The 27214-nt window shown below is 33.0% G+C and overlaps 1 protein-coding gene across 29 annotated transcripts in view; it reads right to left on the bottom strand.

The window, feature by feature from the left end:
• The window catches only part of Lcor (ligand dependent nuclear receptor corepressor), a 134311-nt gene that overhangs the window by 27130 nt on the left and 79967 nt on the right, over positions 1-27214 (bottom strand). For 17 of the 29 annotated variants that reach the window (XM_058581168.1, XM_058581165.1, XM_046449795.2 and 14 more), the window contains 3 exons: positions 20748-20880; positions 15478-15765; positions 12468-12579 (listed from right to left, as the gene is read on the bottom strand). The exons of 2 other annotated variants lie outside the window; for them this stretch is intronic. In XM_058581168.1, coding sequence (XP_058437151.1) covers positions 12468-12579; positions 15478-15765; positions 20748-20880 — 533 coding nt within the window. Of the gene's footprint in view, positions 1-382; positions 9958-12467; positions 12580-15477; positions 15766-20747; positions 20881-27214 lie in introns of those variants that run through there. 10 more of the 29 variants (XM_046449791.2, XM_046449790.2, XM_046449793.2 and 7 more) reach the window with 4 other exon arrangements.

Genomic DNA, 27214 nt, shown 5'->3' with positions numbered 1-27214 from the left:
CAACCAATCCCAGCAGGAAGTTTCACTCTAAACAATTATGAAAAACTAAGTCTACTCTAAGATAGCATCATAGAAATATTGATATATTTTGTTCAGCCAACAGAATTTTTTAAAGTGAGAAATCCAATGAAAACTGAGGGAGTTTAAGGAAAGTATCAAATTAGTAAAGACACTGAGTTACAAGGCAGTATTGCACTTGAATTCTGAACCACAATTTTATAGTGGCAACTTCTAATAATCTGAGCAATTTCATCTGGAAAGAATTTACCAAGAAAGATTACAACATTGATTATCATGTGCATTTTACAGTACACTTTCCTTAGCCCATTAAAAAAAAAAAAAACAAAACTAAAAATGTAAGAAGTAGAAACCAAGCTTTAAAAACAGTTTTTCACAACAAAATTTATTAGAAGAATAGTGGTTTTGAAAGTCTAGCATCCAGTGAGAACTACCATACACAACATTACAGCTGGGAATGTTTCTCCAAAATGTCATGGTCAAATAATACAATGGAACCATTAAATCTTACACATGCACGAAAGAACTAGCGCTTTTGACATACAACGAAAAAAAAAGAAAGAAAATGGGGTGGGGGGACCACATGGATTAAAATTTTAAGTACTCATCACATACATTAAGACACAGCTTATTTTAGTCCAGTCAAAAAATCAGAACTGCATTAAAAAATTTAATGTAGTGCAATCAAACCAAAAATCTTAATTTGTGATCATAAGTGCTCTACTACATAAACATTAATCATAGCAAGGAACAAAAAGTTCAAATCACACAGTACAAAAAAATCTGTAAATAAATATAAACTACAGTACAAGAGAAATATTAAATTATACAATTCCGTCAAACTGTAAACAGTATATTGAAATGAGGTCCATAAGAGTTAAGGGGGTTCCTGTTCTGTTTCATGACACTTGAACTTCTAGAAATCTGAAAGATGCAATTTTCCATATCTTTGAAGGCTATGGGTATTATATATGGAGAGAATTTCTTTTAGATGTAAGATATCAAATATCAAGCAGAGGGATAACCTATTTTGTTAACCACAGATAGTACTGTAGAAAACAAGAGTTATGAGACAAGTCTTAACATCAGAGATGTAAAGGACTAAAACACTGGAATTAGAACTTCACATCAGAAGAAACTTGTCACTGAGGTCTTCAAGGCTATAAAATACACTGACAAAATTGTCTGCTAATAGGCAAACCTAGATCTCTGCTAATTTTTTGACATTTTACATACTCATGTTAAAACACCAACTTTGGCAGAATCACTACTGATAAACTCAAAGCACTCCTGGCCCAATGGTTCCATCACAGTGGCCAGTGCACAGATTCTCTAAAGACATTGCATAAACTAGAATGTAGAGGTCAGACACCCAAGGACCAGTGCTTGAATTTAGTAGTAGTTATGGTGAAGAAGCAAGAGCCACATCAAGGAGGAACTGCATCTGTTATAGTTTACAGAGGCAGCTAGGAATGTCTTTTAATTGTGCTGGCTATTAGTGGCATTTAAAAATATATACTTTCACCGTTTGTGTGTGTGTGTGTGTGTGTGTGTGAGAGAGAGAGAGAGAGAGAGAGAGAGAGAGAGAGAGAGGGAGGGAGGGAGGGAGGGAGGGAGAGACAGAGACAGAGAGTGATGTGCTGGCTATACATTTATGCACATTTTTAAAAAATACACTGTTAACAGGAACCCCCGCATTATCTGCTCAGTAGTAATAACTGAATATATAGAATGCCACTATAAGAGTGTGAGGCACCGTGTGCTGGAGAGTTATATGCAGCTTTAAAATCTGTTTGGCTGAGTTATACCTGGATACCTGAACTGAGTTTTTAAGTTGACATTCATCAAAGATGTGCTACCAGCACGTTGAAATAAAAGCAAAACAGAAAAATACAAGTCACTGTTAGGTTTAAGAATAGCATCAAAGTACCTGAATTGAGTGAGAAGAGTGTGTAAACTGTCCCTGAGGGTTTTTAAACAGTGTGTATAAGTTGGATTTCTAAGAACATTAGTTTTATTTAACAGTGTGGACTGATAAAATACCAACGTCTGACAGTTTAAAGTGGAGGTTAGAAAGAATTATACGCAAACGCTCCAAATGTATAGTCTATGCTTTTTTTTTTTTTTTTTAACGAAGCAGCAACAAGCTGCTGTAAAGTATACATCCCATCAGAACAAGCAACATGTAGGAGTCAGATAAAGGTTTCTTAGTCTGGTTTTCTGACAGCACAGCATATCAATATCCAATGACTATATCTTTCCTAGATCAGAATGTAACTAATTTCGACTAGCAATATAGAATTAGACTTTTAATCAAACACTTTGCTATTACATACTAAAATTCCTTAAACTTACTAATGCTGGTAATACTAACCTAGTTAATCATCCCCCCTCATTTTAGAAATATACCCTTCCACAACTTAAAAACATTAAGATCCATTTCAGTCCTCTGATGTAAAAAGCATGTAAGTGAATTAATATTAAAAATTTACACAGTAAAAAGGCTTGAATTTCAGCCAAAGATTCTAAATACTGTTCATTCCCTGAAGACTTAAAGGGGGAGAGAATCCCTACCCATTTTCCTAGTGGTTTATTTTTCTAAGATGGTCTGATATAATTTTTTCATTTTGGGGTATTTCCCCCTAACCTTCTCTCAAATTCCAAATTCTTAAGCCTGAAAAGCTTAACGAAATGGGGAAAATGAGGCAATCACTTACAATTGCTAGAAAGGTACAAAATGTTATTGTCTTTAGTTAAAATAAGATTTATATAAATGTGATCTGACCCCATATTATGTAGTATGTTTCATATTTTTAAATAATCGTCCTAAAACTTACAGTACCTAAGACTCTGAAGATAAATTAAGACTTTAGTGTTGTAACAGAAAAAGTGCTGAATTATCCCTTTTCTAGTACTTTTAAACATTTTGGACAAGTGCTTTCCTAGTGACAGTAAAGTTCACTATATACCCTTCCACCAAGCAGGAAAGTCACCTTGGTGAAAGACTTTTAGGAGTGTAGCACCGGGTATTTACCAAATAGTAGGAGTTGTTTCACTCATTCTGAGGGGGTAAAAATATCCTAGACTGAAATTCTATTTGGCTATTGACTGTTAAAAATCCCTGCTCTACTGTGTCCGTGTCCTGTGTCTAACTATCCCTGGCCCCCCACCCACAGTCCCCTTACACACTATCCACTGAGAATCTAATCTCCAAAGAGATCATTTTAAAATTTATGTTTTCAGGACATACCTGAGAAAGGGTGCAATTATGCAGAACAAGGAATCCAAGACTGCACTAATACTGGTTATAGGTTCATACATTTTTTTCCCCAAGACAAATCTAAGTTTAAGAGGTATGGATCTTCAAATATGTCTTACTGCTTTAGATTTTTTTTTTTTTGGTATGTGTGTAGGGTCATTTCCAGTGTTGAAAAGATCATCTTGCACCTATTCAAGAACAGTTCAAGATGAAGTAAATAGTTCATTTCCACATTCAAACAATAAAGATTAAATATTATGAGTATAATATTTGCTACATCCAATAAATCTATGGTTAACTAAAAGTGCTTGCTTTTCAGCATTTATGGAAACAGTTCTAAATGAACTGGAAACCTTAAAATTACTCTCCCCCGCCCCCCCCAAAGAGTTTCAGAGTTTCTCATGTTTGTTGGTCAAATCAACATTAACTAGCCTTGATTCTCATTTTCAAACAATGTAAAGATTTTTCTAACAAATGAAGATGGCCCAACTTTACCACACTGTCTGTCCTGTGACTCATTTTTAGTGTAACAGGGCAGAATCTGTGTCTATGTACTTGCCCATCCTACCACCCCTTTCCTCCAATCTCCTTCATAACACTTAGTATACACAGCTACAGAGCTATGCTACAGGGCTACTGTCAGCTTTTGAAAAAAATGACTGCAAGATTATCTGGAATATAGGAGGATACAAAAAGAATTCCTCCATTTCCCTTTCAGTCAGCATGTTTACAAATCCTACTCAAGTCTCAAGGACAGAATGAATCCAAAATAATTAATAAAGAAAGTGTCCGGAGGTCTGTATTCCTTGTACCATAATTATACTTTTTTCCTTTTCAGTAGTTTTTGAAAGAAATTACTTAAAAAAAAAAAAATCCCTATGTAGCCTAACAGTCTCCTAAATGGACTGTTTGGCTAAAGCTGTCAAGTTTTTAATAATACTGGCCTGACCATAGTATTAATGAAGACCTAATTCTACAGCAACAGTGACAAGGAAACAATCTTCGATATTTTCATATAGGCCAAAATTTAACCTATGACTGTCAGTATCTCCTATACAACATTAAGTAGGGCAATTTGATCTATTACCATATTCTATCACCAATGACAGCAACCTGAATATATAGAAAAGAGAATTCCACAGGAAAACTATCTCTGCATTTGGTAAATTATAAAACAAAAAAATGCAGTTTCAAAATGAAATCTACAAGGGTAACAGCTGTTTGAGAAAATGACACCAACTTGCCATACATCTGCCGTTAATAATTCAAAATAATTTCAGGTTTTGACATTGAGCTGACTTAATCTGTTTTATTAGCCACATAAAACCAAGCTTCACTATTATGTGTCAATGAAATATAAGAGAATCTACAAAGGATTAGAACCAGGCCTGGCACCATGTGCTTACTTGGGGATGGGGGAGAACACACAGCTCACTAGCAGCTCAAAGGTTGCTATGTACTGCCTAATGACAGAAGGTAGTTAGGATATGGGCCTTAACAGGTAGTCATTTTTAGTCTAATTTAGTGTTCTCTCCAGAAAATTGGGAACTAAACATCTCATTGTGCCTTCTTTTGTTTTATTATCTGATCCCATATAGCTCATATTATAGCTAAGGTAAAACATTGGGGAATAAAAATGCCAATTGTTTGAGGTAATGATTTATATAAGATAACCAGAGTTCTAAAGCACTTCAATATTGTAAAGTAAAAGTGTACCAAATAAAGCTAATACACACTTCACACTTGTTGAGCTTGCGCACCAGAATTGAACAGTAATTAACTTCACATAAGGACCCTACTATCACACAAAGCCTTACTCATATTCATGATCTGCTGCAGCAAAGGTTTATATCAAGCAACATCTAAACTTCAGAATAACAAACTTAATATTAAAAAGTATTATACACAAATATAAATTATTTTTCCTGAAAGAGAGATCTTGTCCTTCATGGTATTTGAGGAGCAGAATAAAGTGTATAGCTCATCACAAATATAATTCAGTCACTTGTAAGCCTATCAAAAAAGTAATATAATATACTATATTACTATCAGTTGATTTCTGTGCTGTCTCAGGATGAGAATGCTAATGATAAAATACCAACTAGATAGCTGTCCACAGAATTAGTGTTTTTGATTTTATAGTGCCATAGCTTATCTATAATATCAATGTTCTCATTAGAAATGCAAGAATTTATTTTTAAATACATTATTTCCTATCATTAGTTCAAATAATGTTATATAATTTGAGTAATGTCATCATCCACCTACCAAAAATGTGAGGAAAAAAGGCTTTTGTGACAAAGACAGTCATGAACTACACTTTCCCATACCATAAAAATGGTCACCTGTTGTTTTGAGCCATGCAAAACTCTGATAAGCAGAATTTAAGTATCCGAGTAGACCAATTTCTATTACACATTTATGAGGATGTCCCTAAATTAGAATATCTACACCAAAAGTGCCAATACAGCATAGTGGCAAATCAAGAGAGAAATTAAATATTAAGGGATCACTGCGGCATGAAGACTGACCGCCAGCCATGTGATGATGATGAGCCACCTCCAGGAAATACATGGTATAATGGAACTCTGAACACAAAATTTAACATTAAAAGTGCACCTGAATATTACAAACTAACTTTACAAAACCTACAATAAGGTAAAATATATATCTTTTGAAATATTCAGCAGCTTTTTGTTTTGTCTTTTTTTTAAAGGTTTTTTTCTTTTTTCTGAGAGGCTCATGAAATTTAAAAAGGGACCACTATCTAATTTCAACCATGCTTCACGAAACAATAATGGCTATTTTATATTGCAGTTACCAATGTAATGCAATTAGTGCTTTAAAATAATCTACACTCAAAAAAACAAACAAGAGGGGGCGAGGAAGAGAGACCGACCTTTGGAGAAAATATGCTTATTCAAAAGCTTCTTGGAAAAGAAAATTTACCTGAATATCAAGTCATGACTGATCTCAAGTGTAATGTTTAAAAGCTTCACAGACATGAATATTACAATCTTCAGGTCTCAGGACTTTTAATCTGAGAAAGTTCAGAGTTTGGTTTGTTTTTAAATTCACTTTCTAACCAAAACAAATAATAGAAGTACTCAAATTTGCACTATTTACAACTCTCAGCCTACAATCTGAAATGACACAATACAAGTTCTCTTATTTAAACTGCAGCATTAAAGGGTAGGCACACCATTCTTCTGCTGCTCGATTGTCATCCACTGAAACACACATAGAAAATATTTATGTTAGTAAAATGATCACTCCATGTACACTACAATGACAAAATTTACATAACTCAACTCATACATCACTTATATAGACTACCACATAGGATTAAACCTCTCTGAACAGTAAAACTCTACAAAAGTTCAATTTTTAGGGCCAGATTTTTAAATGGGCCTTTAGTGATGTCTTTCTGAGAGGGGATAAAAAAGCAAGCACAAATTAATTTCTCAAAGGACCTTTTTGCAGCAATTTTTGGCTACTGAATACCCCAAACATTGTGCAAAAAGGTACCATGGCTGCAATTAATTGTGTGCTGAAAAACTGAATGTGAAACAAAGGAGGTGTTCCTTCATAAGCTTAGCCTTTTGCTTTCAGCAAACTTTCTACCAAACTTCCTTCAACTGCAGATGAAAACCATACATTTCATAATGTATTTTTATTGCAACTTCCAGCTAGGCTAGAAATATTGCAGTTATATATTGTTACTTAACCCAAACTACCTTTTCCGTTGAGATTAGAAACCAAGAGGAAACATGTTCAGTCACCCACTGATTAAATTGTTAAACAAAATAACCAAATCAAAAGAGAAACCCACGCCCAGGCTATGTCAAGAATGAGCAGTATTTTAATAACAGCAATGGTGTGCCTAACCTTTGAACACAAAGGTTGCTGAGGGAAAATTATTCTTAACCTAATTTAATTATCTGCTCCAAAAAAGTTTCCAGGCAAGAATTTATGCCTTGAGAATACCTGGACCTACCACTCATCCTTGAACTGTTAGCATTCTACCTGAAACTGACAATCTTAATCTAATCAACACTTCATGTTTGATTTTTTTTTAACACAAAAACTCATGATTTTTGGTTTTGGTTAAGCATTCAGAAGGGCCTGACCAACTAACTTAACAGCAGATTCAAACATAGGGCATATGTGGTATGGATTTGATTTGCAGGAATAGTAATTTTAATTTAATCACAATAAGACTAAATTCCACAGGCTTTACTTATCAGCTATTCTTGCAAAAACTGCAGAAATATAAAACTTTCCAAACTTAATCAATTTTATAAGCCCATCTCAAAAAAGCTTAGATGTTCTTCAAGGAGTGCTTCTATAAACATGGTCTGAAAAGTCCTGAAATGTGTGCTAAACAACCATGAAAATCAACTAAATATCAGAAGTTAAGAAGGGGATATTAATGTAGGATGCCAAGAAAGGGAGAGGTGAGGATTAGACCAACAAAATTAACTGTAACCTAAAAAAAAAACCCAACTTCTCCCAATCTGGTACTATTATTTGAGAAACTAAAATGAGCTTAACTCCTGATTGAATTAGTTAGAACTGATAAGCAACCAAAATTATATTAGAATTGGGATTGTATTTTCTTTCTTACCATAAACTTAGATCCCCTTCATCAATGTAGATTTTGGACAGACAAGTGATGTTGTTTAAGTATCATTCTTTAAATATCAGTTATACACATTTCTTTTCCCTATTTCTCCCACCCCCAATAAACAGACCTTGAATTAAACTAGGCGCTGCAACAATATTCAGTTGTTAGTTAGCACATGATCAATTCTGTAAAAGGGCTGAAAAATACAAAGAAACCTAGCTAAAATGAGGCATCCTCCATTGTTTTATGTAATGTACCCTGACTGCTCCTGAGTAAGAAGGGAGCTCGTCCTCCATGAGATAAGGCTATATCCTCACTTGTTGGTGAGATCAAATTCTACCCTTAGAAAATCTCAAATAAAATTACAACAAAGGTAGTGTTCAAAGTAATTAACTGAAGCATTTCTGAAGGTAGTGTGTGCACATTTCCCACCTCCTTCCCCTCTGGGTGAGCACTAAGTAGATTGCAAATTCGAAGTAAATTAAGTGTAATTATATAAATGACCCAAATACATATTTATCATTGAATAACCAAAATTTTCAAATTCAAAGGTTCATTGTTCTTCTTAGTTTTTTCTTTAGTTTAATCCTTCAATTAGTTGAATTGTAGAAGAAAAAATGTGAACATTTTATAAGATGGCTTTCCAATTTGCAATGATAAAGCTCCCAATATAACTGAGGTGATTTCTAAAAGGGGGCTTTTTTCCTCTTCTTTTTCTTTTTTCTTTCTTTTTTTTTTTTAAAGTAAAGGCAAACATAATTTAAGGGGAAAAAGAAAGAAAAGCATGCAGGCTCTACAGGCAAGGAGTCCACGTCCATGAATCTGTTCTCTGTGAGGTAACTCAATTCTCTTTTGTAGAGAAACATGCAAAAGGCCAAACAATATTCCGAGCCATACTGCACATGGAAATTTAAAAATATGCAACATTCGAAATGCACCCTTCACCTCTGTATACACGAGTCAATGCAAAATTTGCAAAGAAACAGTGTCACAGGAATGAAGTTAGGTGCAAACAATGACAGCTGAACAATGATGCAGTAGTGCTCACCCAGTTTGTACAGTAATTGGCACTCTACAGTATTCCTACTCGTTTTTTGATTCATTTGCACTTTGTGCTGCCTCTCCCTGGGGATCTAATTCAATCTTTACAGAAACATCTGGCCCCTCCGACCTCATTAATTTCATCTTTTTCTTTGGAGGGTTTTTCAAAGTGCCCAGCCTCTCCTTTACTTTGTACTCCAGTGTACTGTGGGGAATCCCATAAATACTCTGAGCTTTGGAAACACTCATTTTTCCACTCATAACCACTGAGATTGCTTCCTCCAGTATCTCACTGTTGTACTGTCTGTAACGCCCTCTTTTCTTCCGAGGCTGCTTGGAGCCAGGGTCTCCTTCTTGATCCGATGTGGGATATGGCTGTCCAGAGGTAGACTGCTCAGCATCTGAGCCCCAAGAATCAGGTCCAGCATCTAACATGCTTTTTCTATTTTGTTTTGGAAGAATAGCCCTTAATTTTTTACTAAGCGCGCTCTCCGTTTGTGAACCCATTACCAAAGAGCTATAGCTGTACTGATCACCAGTGCGAGACTCCCAAGAAAGATCCATTCCTCGAACTTGTGGTATCTTTAAATCTACAGGAGATGAATGGCTCACATCCTTTTTTCCATCTTGTTTTGCTTGAAGTGCCATTTTTGGAAAGGCAGAATTTTCTGCAAGAAAAGGAAGGTCACTGATGTTGCTGAGTGCACCATTTCCCCTGAACTTCATACGGCTGAGGTTGAATTCATAATGTGGTTTTGCCCAAGAGGCTTCCCTGGATAATATTAAGTGTTGTCCATGATTCTGTAATCCAGATGGCCCAAGGCTGGCAGCTGTGGACAATTGGTTTCTGCTCAGTAGTTCTTCACTAATCTGCAGGGATCGAGCCAGTGGAACTTTGAGTGATGTGGAGTGTCCAAAACCTTCCCTGGTTCCATCCTGTAAGCTTCTTGGAGGTACCCCATCACCACTCCGAAGTCCGTCTGGGCGGTACTGGCTGGGTCTCCCAGGTCGCCTAATTGGATGGAAGGAAACTGATGTGAGCAGGACTTGCACAGGTAGGGAGGGATGGGTGAGGGGACCACTCCTTTATTAGAAGGCCTTGCTTGGGTAACATCACTTTGTGTTATTTATTTATTTTTCTCTAAAATTAAAAAAAAAAAATAGTCTCGGCAGTTAGTTTTAAAACTTGTTCACAAAAAGAAAAAGGAGAAAGGAAAAAAAAAACAGGAGCTTTTTGGGCAAAGAAAAATTAAACCTGTTGGCTGGTCTCTGGTTGGGTTCACAAATTTTCGGAGAAAAAGTTTCGCGCAACTGTCTGAAAATAGGACCTTAATTATTAATTACAGTGTAATCATCAGTCTCCAAAGATCTACACAGAATTGTGTTACCAATGTGACGTTACCACTAAACAAGTACAGTAATAAAAGAGTAAGCCAAATTACTTTAATGCAATCTATTCAACATTCATGATCACTAACTATAAAACTGGAACCATTTACACTGGTGGAACCCCCAGCTGATTGCTTATTTACTCCACAAACAAGCTAATGTTCATCATCAAAAATTAAACAATTCCAAATAACATTTCTTATTTTGCTTGGGAAAAAAATATAAATGGAAACCAGCCCCAAGGGGGAGGGAGGGAGTCAAAACTAAAAGAAACCAAAAGAGCGACTTCTGCATTTAAACTTACCACACTTCTTCAATGTAAAACACTATATGGTAGCAGATACATGAGTATCAGGATTCTCTACTTATATCTTTTAAGCTTATGTAACTGCAAAGAAAATTATTCCTTACTTTCCCCAAAACTTTTCTCGTAAGTTCTATTCGAAGAAATTACTATCAGGTTTATAAACAATCTTCTAGCAGTTTTCTTTGGTTAAGAAAAAACTCCTCTTCCTGAAATATCAATTGCCTATTTTGAAATTTCAAGTGGATAAGCTTTGAAATCATATTTGAAATGTTAACTATTTATACAAAGTTAATTTACAAGGTTTTGATATTCATAATACAAAAAGGTCATCAATCTTTTAAAATTGGCAACTGGCAAAGCAAGCCTAAAGGGGAATAATATTAAGTGTTATACATTAATGAGATCTAAAAATGAAACTCTGCAATAATGATAAATCAGATATGTTCTCCAAAACTCTACAGGGACCAATATCATTATTATCATAATAAGAATACCACTGAACACTCAACTACAATATGGGCAATACCGCTTGTGCATTTGTCTTCCATAAAACAAAACCAAAGAGAAAACACTTCCCATTCAGAGGGATAAGCAAAGCAACTTCAACCATATAATACATGGATCTGGTAGCAAAGTTTAAGATGAATCTTAAGGGATTCATTTACGCCAACTGCACTTGGGCTTCTACTATACACATCCTTAATTATGTAACTCACATGTTTTTGATGTATAAATGGAACCCAGTAATTTGGGACCTTGCTGACTTATATTTACAGTAATCTAAAAAAATGAATTAAGTTAACATTTTTAGACTGAAGAAAAGAAGGGAGAAAAGTAAATAATAAAAAAGGTGAAATGATAAAAGACGAGAACATTTCAGAAGTCAGTAAACAAATCCTTCAGTTTGAAGATAAATAAAAACTAGTTACAAAAGGTTAGTCCATTTTTGTAAAAATCTAAACAATTTCTCCATGTAAATAGTCTAAAAGTTAAATATGCCTACATATAAACTGATTTATAAACTTATCAAAGGTATTTTGCATATCTAGGTAAAGTTGGTTTTTGGTTACAACAGTTTTCTAATATGATGCCTAAATACTTCATTAATACCTGACTTTTCTAAATGATTACTAGATACACAGAGTAACAATTACATATTATAGTATAATTCTTACACTACAAAATTAAATGATAAGAGAATTCGCTTTAGTCCCGTATGAGTTATAAAACTGAGCATGTAATAATGTCTTGGCAACATAAGATGGTTATCCATCAACATCCACAACCAGCCTTATCTATTAAAAAATCTAAAATGTATACAATCACATTTTTTGAACTGCTACAGAATTAAAATTGCAGTTCAAATCAACAACCAAAACCAAACCCAAGTCAAAACAAAAATGAACACACACACATACACACGAGGACTCAATCCCCATTAGAGATATCAAGTGAAACCTAGAGCTCAATTTTCATTCAACAACTATAGCACACACAACACTGCCTTTAGGTCTAAATTCCAGAATTATTTAGCTTGAGTTTCACACTTCACAACACTAAACAACAAAAAGCCCAAAGACATATATTCTTACTACATTCACGACTACTTACTACTTGTACTAAACTGACAAAATTGATCTATACTAGACAATTCTACATTGCACCGATATACTCTTATTTGATTGACAGCCTAAAGGTTATTTTATAAAAGGTCCACCTGTTACTCTGAAGGATTAAATTTTAAAGTACACAGGGGATACTGGCAAATCAATCTCTGGTGAATTATCTAGATAAAATTGTGGAAGGCTACAAATATTTTCCCTTACCCATTCCCTTGAGTACTGGAGCAGCCTGCAGAATGGCTCAGGGAAGTGCTGCCAGCACACGGACTTTTCTTAGTAGACAGGTCAAGTACACCGTCTGCAGAGACACAAACACCTGAGGATATTAAAAAGTGAAGCAAATGTAGAATGAAAATACTAAACATGAAATGGCAGCAGGTTTAGTCAATCAGGCAAACACAACAGTCACATATTTGAGTTATTCAATATAAAAATCATATTTGATTTTTCTCCTGAAATAACATAAATTAAGAAAAGTATGTTACATCAAATGTATCTAAGGATTCAATATTTTATTAATAGTGCAAAAGAAAAGGCAAAGCATATTATAGACAATGTTTAGATATGGTGAAATATTAGAAATAGCAGTTCACACAGCATGATGTTCTGCACCAGACTTATACTTCATTTTCTAAATTGACCTTGATTCAAATGTAAGTTTTAATGTCCCATTAAAAAAACTGTCTTAGAAACTATAAAACCAAATTCCTCAAGATCTAAATCTACCTGAAACTTAGATCCAAACTAATTTAAAATTAGATAACAGACAAATTTAAATATAACAAAAATTATTTTAAAACATGAGTTTATATAATTAAATTACATGTACACACTAAACAAGATAAATGTATGTTTAGATTCAATCCTTTGAGAATATACAGAAATTAAAAATTCAATTGCTGAAATTTATAAAGAGAAAGGATTTTAATAAGATACTAAAAACTGGTGGTTTCTAGTTTAAGAAAGAATGAAACAATCTTGATACTAATTAGAGCCTAAGTGTAACCAAGAAGCTAGACCAGATCACATAATTCACACTGCTAATAAATAAAATCAGGACACTTTCTTTTCCCACAAAGATACGTTCCTTCTTACAGACTTATCTAGATACAGATCTCATAGACGGGACAACTTTTTAAGCAGCCATTCTGTCCAAATAAATAGAGCAAGATAATACCCAATGCCTCTGATTTTTAGATGGCCAGTAGAAAGATCCTGCTAACTCATTATGTTAGAATTCACTCCACAATAGAACTTATCCAACTGGTGTCTAAGGACATTCTAATTCCCTATTACGGTTGTCAGAAATAAATATGCAATTAAATGTATAAATAAGAAAGTCAATATCAAGAGAAAACATTGTCCTTTAGAGACATTACCACTTCAAAAAATATAACTATAATCTAACAGAATCAAGTACTTTATTAGATATTTCATTTAATTAGATATCTAAAAAACAAATGCACTGCTATTTCCAACCAAAGACAGAATAATTTAGATTTCTAAATCAAACATGCAATTTATCTAACCCAATGAGAAAACATATTTAAAGTCTGCCACAAAATTATGTAATTAAAATTGAAAACACTAAAATTTAATGCAATAAAAATTTTTTAAAAAACAGTTTGCTTCACTTGAAGTCCATACACTATAATGTTATCGTGTAGTTCAAATTCTCTTAAGAGTGTGTTACCAATACAACATACCTTTTAAGGGCAACACTACCTATGAGATGTTATGTTAAATCAGACTAGTAGAATCATTTTATGTTAACCTTCATTACTAGTATTTTAAATTTACCTCTATGCTGTTATTTTCCTATTATAAACCTGAAGCTTTGATGCAATATTTAGAGCAAAGTGATTCTTATTAAAAACTACCAATTCGTGGTAAAGAAAATGATCCTTAACAAAACAGAAAAGACACAACTTTGGTAACCAAAGCCACACCGATTGATGTGAACACAGAGTAATTTGGAATCCTGTCTGTCAATCTCTTGGAATTTAGATACTTTACTTTGTTATTTACTATATCCCAAGAGTAAAAAAAAAAGAAAAAGAAAAACTACTCAAAAAAATATATTCTTCAATAAGCAACTGAAGCCAGACCATCAAATGTAAAACCTTTATAAATTCTTATAATAAGCAAAGGAAAGTCCTTTCAAAGATGTTCTTTTAAGATTTAAATTTATTTTCTTTCAAAATAAACTTATTTCTCACCAATGTATTCACGGACCTTATAACCTTTCTGTATACTCTTAGAGGAGACTTCTAAAACAATAAAATCATTACTGTAGACATCACTAAGTTACAATTATTTATAATGGAAATGGCCAATTCATCTTTTGAGAAATTAAAAGGTCAAATGAGATTATAAAGCAAGAGGAATATTTATTCTACTTACTTTCTGAGACTCAAACATTTTCTAAACAAAACAAATATACTCTTAACCTCTTTACTAATTTGGGTCCTCACTTACAAATTCCCCTTCAGAAATACTTTAAAGTTAGTTCACAATACATTGTATATAAATATGTATATATTTCTGTATTTATAAAACACTGAATACACTTAACTAAAGTGTGTTCTATTGTCTTCTTTTATTTCTAACCCTGGTAATTTCTTTTTTAAAATTGCAAATAAAAACATTTTTTCCTTATGATCTCATTTGCAGAACAGAACAAGTAAAGGTGTATTTTTCAGGTACTAATTCTAAAACATTAAGGAAAAAATAGAAACTTAACTTTTCATAGGAGTTTTTAGAAAATGGACAGGACAACACTTTGGAAAGTGCAAAATGCTTGTTTTAGTATCAAATAACTTAAAAATCAGTTACAACTATAAACCACTTGACACACCTGGGTGGTACATCAATCACAACTATGAATTACTGACAGGTAAGGTTTTAAGAATTTTATCTGTACATATCTATCACTGTATAGTAAGGAATAATTTAAGATTCACATTATTGTTTTGTTTTTTAAAGAGACAAATTCTTGCTATGGTTCCCAATGTGGCCTTGAATCCCTAGGCTCAAATGATCCTCTTGCTCCAGCCTCCCAATAGTTGGACTATGGTATGGGCTACCACCCACCTAGAATCACACTATATTTTATTCTATTATTAACTACTGGTCCCCTCATTGCCAATAATTTTTTTCTCCCCCGAATCAGTTTTCTGATTGGACAGAGGAGACCATGATTATCAAACCATACCTTGTTCACTAGGTTCTGACTGAGACTTTCTGACAGTAAGGTCCAGAGGTGAGTCTTGGTCAGCCATGAGAAGTTTGCTGAGCACAGGGTTCTGAGTAGTTGCAGCCGTGGGAGAGGTGGTGACTGGAGATGCTTTCGGCAGGCTTTGGTTCTTTGTGCTATTGGGCTGGCTGGGGTCCTGAGTAGAGCTATTTTTTGAGGTATATTCAGCAGCAAATTGTTGGATCATTCGCTGCATGATCTCACGGGCCACTAGGGGAATATTGGGGTCGAAGACCCAGGGACTGTCTGTAAACAAAGATTTATTCACTTTTAAAGTGGAAAATTGTACTTTAAAAAAAAAAAAAAAACCCAACCAACAAAAAAGACAGTTTTCACAAAAACATATTCATATTTTTCTTAAAATGCAAAGTCTTAAAAATAGTACTCCCTTTGATTTATATTTTTAATCTCTAAGCTTTTGAGTTGCAGGTTTTTAAAAAAATAAAATTTTCATAAAAATATTTCTAAACATTCCCCCCCAAGGATTATGAAATTAAAGGGTTACAAATACTATCTTTTATAGGCTAAAATCACTTACCTGATATAGAAATCCCCAAACCTTTCTCTTAAGAGTTATTCCCCAGTTAACATCTACAGAGAATACATTGTTTCCCCTAGAGTTTTTTGTCATCAACTGTCCTCTCCTAAATTTCCAAAATTTGGACTACTGAATTCACGAGTGCTTAATTCATTTCTTGTTAAAGACTGATGGCATAACAAGATCATAAAATCAGATACTTAATTTTAAGTATTCAGTCATGATAGGCTAGAGCAATAGTCTTCCCATTTTAATGTTCATTGAAATCATTTTGAAATCTTTTGACTGCTGGATCCTATCCCCAGAGTTTCTGATTCAGCAGTTCTAGGGCTCAAGAACTGGCGTTTCTAACAAGCTGCTTGTGTGAGGACAACAATTTTAGAAACTGTGGGTTGGAAGTTTAAATGTCAATTCTCAAAAGTTGGAAGACAGACCACATATTTTCCATGAATAATCTTTTATATTTTCCATTAAGAATCTTTAAGTATACTCTTCCAGATATTAACAGAACAGTTACAAAAGTAATGAAAAACACTTAAGTTATCCATGTCTAGTCAATTTTAAAATAAAAACCATATGAACTCATTAATTTTTGAACCAGAAGGGACCTTCAAGTTCAAATTTGGGTAAGATGAAAGGTGAAATCTATATATTCGTGTGTATGTGTGTGTGCACACGCACACACACGTGTATATATATACATAAAAATAAAAGATTCTCACATCTCTATAATTACAACACTAGCCTATCAAGGAAAAGAAGCTTCTTGGGGGCAGAGATTAAATGTATGTATATATACCTAAATCTTGCCTGGTGTAAAGTGTGCATTCAATTTAGCTGAGTAATGAATGGAAGGAATCAATTTATACCAATTTTCTTTTAATAAATGTGGAAAAAGTGATAAAAAAGTAGCCTCTACAAATTAGTACAGATGATTTCTGATAAAACTCAATCAAAACTCTTTCCCAGATCTTAAATGTCTACCTGTACCTTTGACTCCCCACCACACTTCTAATGCATTTATAAGATGGTTTTCAGAAAATCTGTTTCCTTGGTCTTTTAAAGATTAGCTATATAAGGCAAATACCCACAGTATCTTAGAGCTGTGAGGAATTTGTGAGATTGATTTATAAAGTACAAAGGCACAAGGAAAACTGACTTTATTACTAAAATCTCCACAAAAAACAAACAAAACGCTCAAACTTCATAGAACTCATAATAATAACAACACATATTTTCCCAAAAGGAGAACATTCAATACCTGAATATGCTCATGCAGTCACAATATTTATTTAATTTTCTGAAGTTTAATGAGGCTTGCTCTGTCAATATCATTTTTGTCTCACTAAGGAGTATTTATAATCCTTAATTTCTTCTCTATAAATATAGACTATTAGTATTCCAGATAGTTTATGAAAAAAGATATTTAATTAGGTGAGGTTCAGAAGTTCCTATATTCACTGACAATGCTTCTTCAAAAGTTTTACTAAACATTTTAGTCATATATTGCTTTTCAAATATCTTTACTGGATTTTCTCATTAGTTATTTAACTTTCCAGTTAAGATCCATTTCCCCCTATATAGCATAAATCTCTGTATGAAAGACTATAAAATTTTAATATATTAGTGGTACCTTTCTCCCCATAGAAAACTGGAGAATATGTAATTAAATTTTCCAAATAGGAAGCAAATGAAATATTTAAGAATTATCTCTGTGTTTAACTAGTATTAGTAAATAAATATCCTTAAACAGCTTTGTGATTTGTCAAAGATTTTAGGATAAAGATCATAAACTGCTCCTTACGCTTAAAATGCCTACAGTATACTTTTGTCTTTTTAATGAATGGATGACTAATACAATCATGAGACAAAATATTCTCAATGTTTATGAATGAAACTCTGCCATTTAAATTTCAGTATCTTTTTTTGAAAGTTTCATGAAAGCATTCATTTTCTGACTTATAACACAAGTTCTATATACATTTTCATGCCTAGGGAAATAGACACAATTGAGTCAAATAAAAGCAACAACTCAGATGAAAATAAAACTACACAAAAACATGTAAAAATTAAATCACAGCCACTGGTACATTTAAAATGGAAATCTAACTTCTAGAAAGGTATCACATTTTTTTTTTTTAAAACATAAGTGACAAAGCAAATTAAAAAGGAAATGTGATTAATAGAATTTTATAAGGATAATATTGTTCTAAAGTTAAAACTGGTTACAATAGAGTCCATTATCATAAAAGTCTACTTTCATTGCATCTGTATTTCTATTTAGCTATACAAAACCTTTGCACGCCTGGTTGTTTAAAATATATAATTTGTATTGCTTGGATACAAAGGGCTAAATCCAAGCATCTGAAATAAAGGCTGAGCATTCTTCATCTGGTAAAGTGTACGTAAATATTCGAAAATCTGAATTGAAATCAAACCCACTTCTGGTCCAAAGCATTTGGGATAAAAAATATTAAACTGATGTTTATGAAAACAAGGGATACTCAACCTATATTAATTTGAAGAGTACAAATGTTCATCTTTAAGATATATCAAAGAGGGTTTTAAAAATATCTAAAAATAATAACACTGGTATATAACATAAGGGGAAGTAACTGGAATTCTTCCAATTCCAAATCATTCTTTTCTGAGTATTTTGTGCCAGTATAAAAACAAACATAAAAACTTAAGTTACATATATACAGTTTCAGAGGATTCTCATAGCTCTTGAAATGTATCTTAAGATCTAAGGTCAGAATCCCTCTAAACAAAACTGATAAAAATTTTAATTTAAGTCATTCCTCTATGACAAAGGGATGAGACTACTAGAAGTAGGACAGAATAACTTCTTATTGTCCCTAAACAAAGAGTGGATGAAAATGGGTTCCTCCATACAAATTAAGTACAAAAGCTTCTCTATCCAGATAATAAAGTTTGCTATCAGACCTTTGCCCTGCATACATTCTAAAGAAGAGGAAATGTAAAGATATTTTATTTGGCTAATACACTCATAGAACTGGTTATTGTTTAAACCTTAAATATGAATTACTTTAATAAAAAAATCAAAAACATCCATAAAACTAAGAAAATGACTATTTTTAATATAATGTTGGAATTCAGGGCACTTTATGCAATGATGAGGTGAGCCTGGGAGGTTGAGAGATTTTTAGGTCAGAGGCTACCAGCAGGTATTAAAAGAGAATGGAGGGTATACCAAAATTTTTGAATTTACAATGGATCTTACTGAAAAAAATGGGGGAAAATGTGCCCGCCCAATAATCTCTACATTCCTTAACTTTATTATGATATTTAATCTTATACTATTATTTAAACATATTGATCACATTAAGAAAAAAGAAGCCCAGCTGATATTCAACTATACCCAACCCATTAGAACAAATACTCACCAGAGAGTATACAGTCAAAACTGTACACCCTTTAGAAGGGAAGAAGAAAATTTCCAGAGGAATGAAAGGTGTAAACCACAATACGTAAAGACATTAAAGAAAAGGGAATCACTAAGTGTCCAAGATTACATAGGACATTCAAGATTACCAGGAATTTGTAGGAAACCCGTTTTAGAACCTATCATAGTAACCTCCAACTTGGAACTAGAGTAAAAGGGTAATTAAAATAAGCATACAAAATCATTCAGAAAGAATTTCTTGAAAGACTCTTGACTACAATGGTTGGTGAAGGAAAGTTTCATGAAGGTCTTGACTAATGGCAATTATGCTTTGCAGACAGAGAAAAACAAAAAACCTCGAAGGTCTTCATGAAGAATTTATAAACCCCAAGCCGCTATTACGATTAGACAATACATTCTCTGAATTTTAAAAGAAATGTAAAACAAGCCTATCAAGTTTCAAGAAGAATCCAGCATGGCGGTTCATGACTGTAATCTCTGACTGGGGAGGCTGAGATAGGAAAATTGCAAATTCAAGGTCAGCCCCTGCAATTTAAAGAGACCCTGTTTCAAAATAAAAAATTAAAAGGGCTGGGGATGTGGTTCAACGGTAAAGCGCCCTTGGCTTCAACCTCACACCCTACTACCAAAAAAATCCAAAAAACAAAAAACAAGAAACCAAGTTTCAATGAGAAAAACAAACTGAAAAATCCAAGAGACAGAGCTATTAAATGACACCTCAAATGTAGGAAAAAATTTTATTATGAGTTTTATCACCCTAATTTTAATAATCTAAAAAACTTTAGTGAAATAAGACTATACCAAGGGGAAAATGTTTACAAATCTAATTGGTAAAAAAAAAGAAAAAAACATCTAATTGGTAAAGATATAGCTACATTTTCTTTCCCAATAAAATTTCAGGTTGGAATTACTAAAATATTATATAGTAGGTTTTATAGTTACTGATAATTAAAACAGTAACTGCTTATATTTTAAAAATTGCTCAACAAAAACCTAACTACTGAGACCTTAAAATTTTCAGAGTTTCATAATAATGGATTTAAGTATTTGACTAAAATCATCACTTCAGAGATAAGGGGGTGGCAGGATAGGGATTGCGTTAACTCTGTTCCAAATTTACCTTGATCAAAGGAATACAGAAAAAAAGTGCATCATTAGCAAAGAAAAAATTACTTTTAAGAGTAACTTTAAAAATAACATTGAAACTAAGAAGACTAATGTAAGACAAGCAGATGCTAAATGTCATTCTTCACTGAAACCAACCTTTTCTATAAAAGACTGCATTGAGGAACTCTTCTGCTTGTCTCTCGAATCGAATGATTTTTGCTTGCTCTTGTTTAAGCAGAGCTTCCTGCCCAGCTCCCGAAGCTGGTTCATCCAGACGGACTAAGTGTCCCTGCAAAAATATTTGGTGAAATATTTGTACAAAAAATTTTCCCCATTCAAAATAAAAAACAGATGTATAATTATAAACAAATACTAACAGCATATTAAACAAATTTGTTAATATTATTAAAGTATTTTAGAACTTCAATTCAGGATAAAAATTATCTCCACAAAACTATAATAATAGTAAAATGAGTATAAACATACCGCTTGGGTGAATTTTATTCACATTTTTCAATTATGAGTTTTCCCCCACAATTTACCATAAACTAATTAAACAATAATTACTAAAGGGAAAATTTCTTTGAGCATTAAAATATATTGGTTCTCTTAAAGCAAGTGTTCACAGATAAATCCATTCAGATGGTATGCTTTTATACATTTTAAAAAAATCTTTAAATTTCAGATCTCATTTAAGGATCATGTTTGTCCTCCTACTATGGGATATTTTCTCCAGACACAAAACGTTTTTAAAGGGAGTGAAATTGACCAAATTACCTTTTGAAATATATATGAAAATGGCACAATGAAACACGTTTTTCTATATAATCAATATATACCAATTTTTTTTAAGCATTCAGGAAGGAAAATTCAAGAAGAGTTTATCAAATTTTATAATTCTGTTCCTAGATTACTTAACAAACTATGGCTCTCAAACTTTTACTGAGTAGGAAAAGAGTGTACTTCATATTCTAAATATAAACACTGCAGCAACTTTAGTTACAATATATATGTGTGTCTAAACATGCTTACAATATAAAATATGGATCAAAACGTTTGTCTAAATGAAAAGTTCCAAAATGCTGTACTGAATTCAACTTCGAGATGTATAGCATCTGCTTCCAGACTTCAAGAACAATGGAGTAAACTGACAATGTTTTGCACATATTTAAGTCTCAGTGCATATAACTTACTTTATTTCACTGTAATATATCAATACATGCATTTACTTTAATCATGGAATCATCAAAAGTGCTCCAAATAAGAAAACAGAACATACACTGGTATAATGTAATTAAACAAGAATTAAAGGCATATTATAATCCACAAAATATTTCCTCAAGGCTTTTAAATATATCTACTGTTATCTGTAAAAACTTGCTATGATTTCTCCATTACCTGAATTGTGCCACACAGCACAACCAAGATACAGACACACATACATCTTACTGACACATTTAGAACTGATTATATATTGCATACAAATAGTTTAACAAAAAGAACTCACTTGCCTTATTCAAATTACAACAATGATTTAACATTTCTAAATAAACAGTAAATTTGTTATATAATTTGTTTAAAGAATTTTCAATTAAGTATTCTAAGTGTTATAAACCATGAAAACTTTTTAACTATTAATGTTATTTGTCAACATTCTTTTCTAAATATATAAGTAATTTTGAAACACAAATCATAAATAATTATGATATAGATTAAACATCTAAAACATATTAAGAACAGGCATCAGTTGAAATGCCATCAAACTCTTCAACTGTATTATACTTTAGTGTCATTTCATTAAGTGATTTTTTAAAATATAAATTATACCTGTATGTTCTACATTCAATCAGTTGAAGTTAGATACTGAATGATGTATCTGTATAGTACTTAAAGTTTATTTAATGTAGTATTCAGACTCCTATCATATGTAATGGAACACAACAGAGCAACTAGCCTAGTACTCATCAGGCAGATGCTATGTGTCCTTTCTTAAACAATAATCAATCCCCATTCCCACACCAACACTAGGAAACCAATATACTAACTACACTATGTTTTGTCTTTATAGATGTGCCTGTTCTGGACATCATTTCATCTAAATAAACATACACACATACACTCTTTTTTTAATGTGTGTGGTTTTTTTTCCCCCTGTGGTGCTGGGGAGTGAACCCAGGGCCTTGTACTGAGTTATATCCCCAGCCCAGTGATCGCCTTTTTTACTCCTAGAATACTGTTTTGTTTTTTTTTTTTAAATCTCAGCTCCACCTGAGACTGAAATGAGCTCTTCCTCTGGGTTTTCAGTCTCTCTTTTCTTTCTTTCTTTTTTTTTTTTTTTTTTTTTGAGAGAGAATTTTAATATTTATTTTTTTTTTTTTTTAGTTTTCAGCGGACACAACATCCCCATTTGGATGTGGTGCTGAGGATTGAACCCGGGCTGCACGCATGCCAAGCGAGCGCGCCACCTCCTGAGCCACATCCCCAGCCTCCTAGAATAATGTTTTCAAGGTTTGTCCACACTGTAGCATGTGTAAGTAGTTAATGTCATTTATTGCAAAATGAATACTTCATTGTATGGATACATCACTTTTTATTTATCTTTTCTTCAGTCGATGAGTATTTGAATTGCTTTCACTTTTGGGGTATTATAATAATAATAATACTGCTATTAACTTGTGTACAGGTTTTCATGTGGATGTATATATTCATTTTTCTTGAATATGTATTTAGAAATGGAACATCTGGATAATATTTTAACTATGTTTAACATTTTGAGGAAGCGTCAAACTATTTTCCAAAGCAGGTATATCACTTTATATCCCCAACAGCAGTTTATGAGACGCATACTCATCAATACTTATCATTTTGATTATACTCATCTTTAGTAGATGAGAAGCAGTATCTTGTTCATATTTTCTTTCTTTCCCTTCCTTCCCTGGTACTGGGCACTGAACCCAGGGCCTCATAAATTCAAGGCAAATATCCTTACCACTGAGGTACATCCCCAGCTCTAGATTTATATTTTCTAAAAGACTAGTGATGTTCAATTTCTTTTCAGGTGCTCACAGGCCATTTGAAATGTCTACTCAGATCCTTTGCTCAGTTTTTTTAATTGGACAATTTTTTAAATTGTTGAATTATAAGAATTCTTGACATATTCTGACTTAATTCTATTATTAGATTCACGAACTGCAAATATTTTCTTCTTTTGTGTTTCCTCAGTGATGGTACTGTTAGCAGCACAAGTTTTGAATTTTAATGAATTCTAATTTAAAAGTTATCTTTTGTCCCTTCTGTTTTTGATGTCATAACTAAAAAAATTTGTTTAATTCAAGATCATAAAGATTTATTCCTGTTTCCTTCTGAGTCTTACAGTATTAAAGCTTACTTTTATGTCTATGACTTATATTAAGTTAATTTTTGTGTATGGTAAATGTGTACGAAAGGAGTTTAACTTCATTCTCTTGCATGTGGAGAATCAGTTGTTCTAGTACCTTTTGTTAAATAAATAATTCTTTCCTCCAAAGGATTGTTTTGGGATACTTATCAAAAATCAATGGTCATAACTTTTACTTAGGGACACTTTAATTCTATTCCCATTAACTATGTAGCAAGTTTTAAAATTAATAAGTATGAATTCTCTCAATTTGTTCTTTTACAGATTATTTTGGCTTCTTGAGGTCTCTAAATTTTCTTGAGAATTTCAGAATCAGTTTGTCCATCTCTTAAAAAAGAAATCACCTGGGATTTTGATGGAGAACGCAATTATCAACTTGGGGAGTGATGTCATCTTAAAAATATTGACTTTTCTGATCAAATGTGGGGTATCACTTTATTTTCAATGTTTTGTAATTCACAGTGTATAAGCATTACACTTTTGATATTTTTATTTCAAAGTGTTTTACTTTTTGATGCTACTATAAATGGAATTTTCTTAATCGTAGTATTTCTCATCACTAAATGAAAACAGATATTCTAAAAATGATGTTATATTCTGAACCTTGCTGAATATATCTATAAACTATCAGTTTTATAAATTCCTAAGACTTTTTATATTCATCATCAAGTCATCTGTGAACAGAGATAGTTTTACCTCCTTCTTTCAATGTGGATGACTTTGGTTTCTTTTTATAGCTTAAATGCCCTGATTAGAAGCTCCCTGACAATGTTGAATAGAAATAGGAATCCATATCTTAGGAGGAAGCTGTTCAGTCTGTTATTAAATATGATGGTGTTTTTGTAGCTCAGGTTGTGGAAATTCCCTTCTATTCCTAGTCTATTAGGTGTGTTTGTATTTATATATATATTTAGTTGTAGATGGACAGAATGCCTTTATTTTATTTGTTTATTTTTATGTGGTACTGAGGATAGAACCTAGTGCCTCATGGATGATAGGCAAGTGGTCTGTCACTGAGCAATAGCCCCAGCCCAAGTGTTTTGTGGGTTTTTGTTGTAGTTGTTGTTGTTTTTGTTTTTTTAAATCAGCAAGTGGTATCTGGTCGGGCCATATTGCTTCTGGAGAGCATCTATGGACATGATCATATGGTTTCTCATCATTTATTATATTAACACACATTACATTAATTGATTTGGGGGCATTAAATCAACCTTGGGATCCTGGGATAAATCCTACCAGGTCATGGTGTATACTTTTTATATACTAGCAGATCTGATGTTGAGGGTTTTTTGTATTGATATTCATAAGTGATAATGATCAATATTTTTTGTGATGTCTTTGTCTGGTTTTGGTATCCATAATACTGGCCTCATGGAACAAAGAAGTCTTCCCTCCTATAATCTGAAAAAGTTAGTGAAGAATTGGTAGTAATTCATTAAATATCTGATAGAAATCACCAGTGAGGATATCTGGCCATGGAGTTTTTCTTTAATATAAGTCTAAAAATTATTAACCCAATCTCATTATGGTTTGAATATGAGATGTACCCCCACAAAACTCGTGTTAAACAATGCAGGGTTGTTCAATTGTGAGAGCTGTAAATTTATCAGTGAATTAACCTAAATAGACTACTGGTGTAAACTGTAAGCAGACAGAGCAAGGCTTAGACCTCTTAAATAAAATTTTCCTTCTCTTTAGTTGTTCTTGTCAGGTATTTTGGTCATAGTGACAAAAAACTTAACACACTTGTTCTAGTCTAGTTTAGTTTTGTAGGGCTGCTATAACATATTACCATAAACTAAGTAGCTTAATACTGTGATTTATTCTCACAGCTCTGGATTCTAGAAGTCTAAAATCAAGGTGCCAGTAGGATCATTCTTTCTGAATGATCTTAAGAGTTCTTCCACACCTTTGCAAGCTTCTGGTGGCTGCAGACAAGCCGCGGCATTCCTTGGTTTAAAACAGTACAACTCCAATCTCTGTCGCCATCTTTACATGGTCTTCTCTCTGTATGCCTGCATCTCAAAACCTCCCTTATCCTTAGAAAGACCTCAGGGACTAGATTTAAAGCTCCTAACCCAATGTGACTTCATTTTAACTTCTTTACATCCATCAAGACCTTATTGCCAAATGAGGTCTCATTCATAATTACCAGGGATTATCTTATTTTTTTCATTACATCTTTTTTTGCAGACACAATCCCACAACATAGCTCTATTCAGGTTTTCAACTTCTTGCTACCTGTTTTGGTGTGTATGTCTTTTAGGAATCTGCCTATTTCATTAACTATCCAAATTGACAGCACAGAAACTGTTCACAATACTCCCCATGAAGTCCTTTTATTTCTGTAAGATTGGAGGGGGTTTCCCTTTTATCATTAATGATTAACAATCTGAGTTTTCTTTTTTCTTTATCAGCACTAAAGTTTATCAATTTTATTGATGTTTTCAAAGAAAAAAACTTTGGTTTTGTTGATTCCCTGTGTTTTTTAATGCTATTTTATTTATATTTGCTCTAATCTTTATTATTTCCCTCTGCTTACTTTGGGTTTTGTCTACTCTTCTTTTTCTAGTTTCTTCGGATGAATGGTTTAGGATACTGATTTGAGATCATCTTTTTTTAATATAAGCATTTGCAGCTATAGATTACCTGATAAGGACTGTTAGGTAATACCCCATACGTTTCTGTTATGTTTTACATTTTAATTCATATCAAACTGTTTTCAAATTTCCTGTTTTTTTCTTTAACCCACTGATTACTTAAGAAGTGCACTGCTTAATTTTCACGTATCTGTAAATTCCTTACATTTCCTATTAACTGATTTCTAATTTCATTCCATTGAAGTTGGAAAACATACTTTATATGAGTGAAGTCCTTTAAAATATAGTATTTTAGTGGACTGGGGTGTAGCCCAGTGGTATAGTGCTTGTCAGAAGGCCATGGACTTGATCCCTAGCACCATAGACATACTATAGATTGTTTTATGGCGTAGCATTTAGCCTATCTTAGAGGATATTACACATATATGTGATCAGAATGAGTATTCTGTTCTTTGGATTATGTTCTACAGATGTCTGTCAGTCTAGTTGATTATTAATGTTCAAATCTTCTACATCTTTGATGATATTCTCTCCAGATGTTCTTGGGGGCAGTACCAGGGATAGAACTCAGAGGCACTTGACCACTGAGCCACCTGCCGAGCCCCATTTTGTATTTACACAGAGTC

This window comes from Marmota monax, unplaced genomic scaffold (assembly GCF_021218885.2).
Source record: "Marmota monax isolate L192 unplaced genomic scaffold, Marmota_monax_Labrador192_F-V1.1 WCK01_AAM20220418_F8-fsc00004, whole genome shotgun sequence".
Classification (NCBI taxonomy): Eukaryota; Metazoa; Chordata; class Mammalia; order Rodentia; family Sciuridae; genus Marmota; species Marmota monax.
The sequence above is the reverse complement of the archived record's forward strand: the minus strand, read 5'-3'. Positions and strand labels throughout refer to the sequence as shown.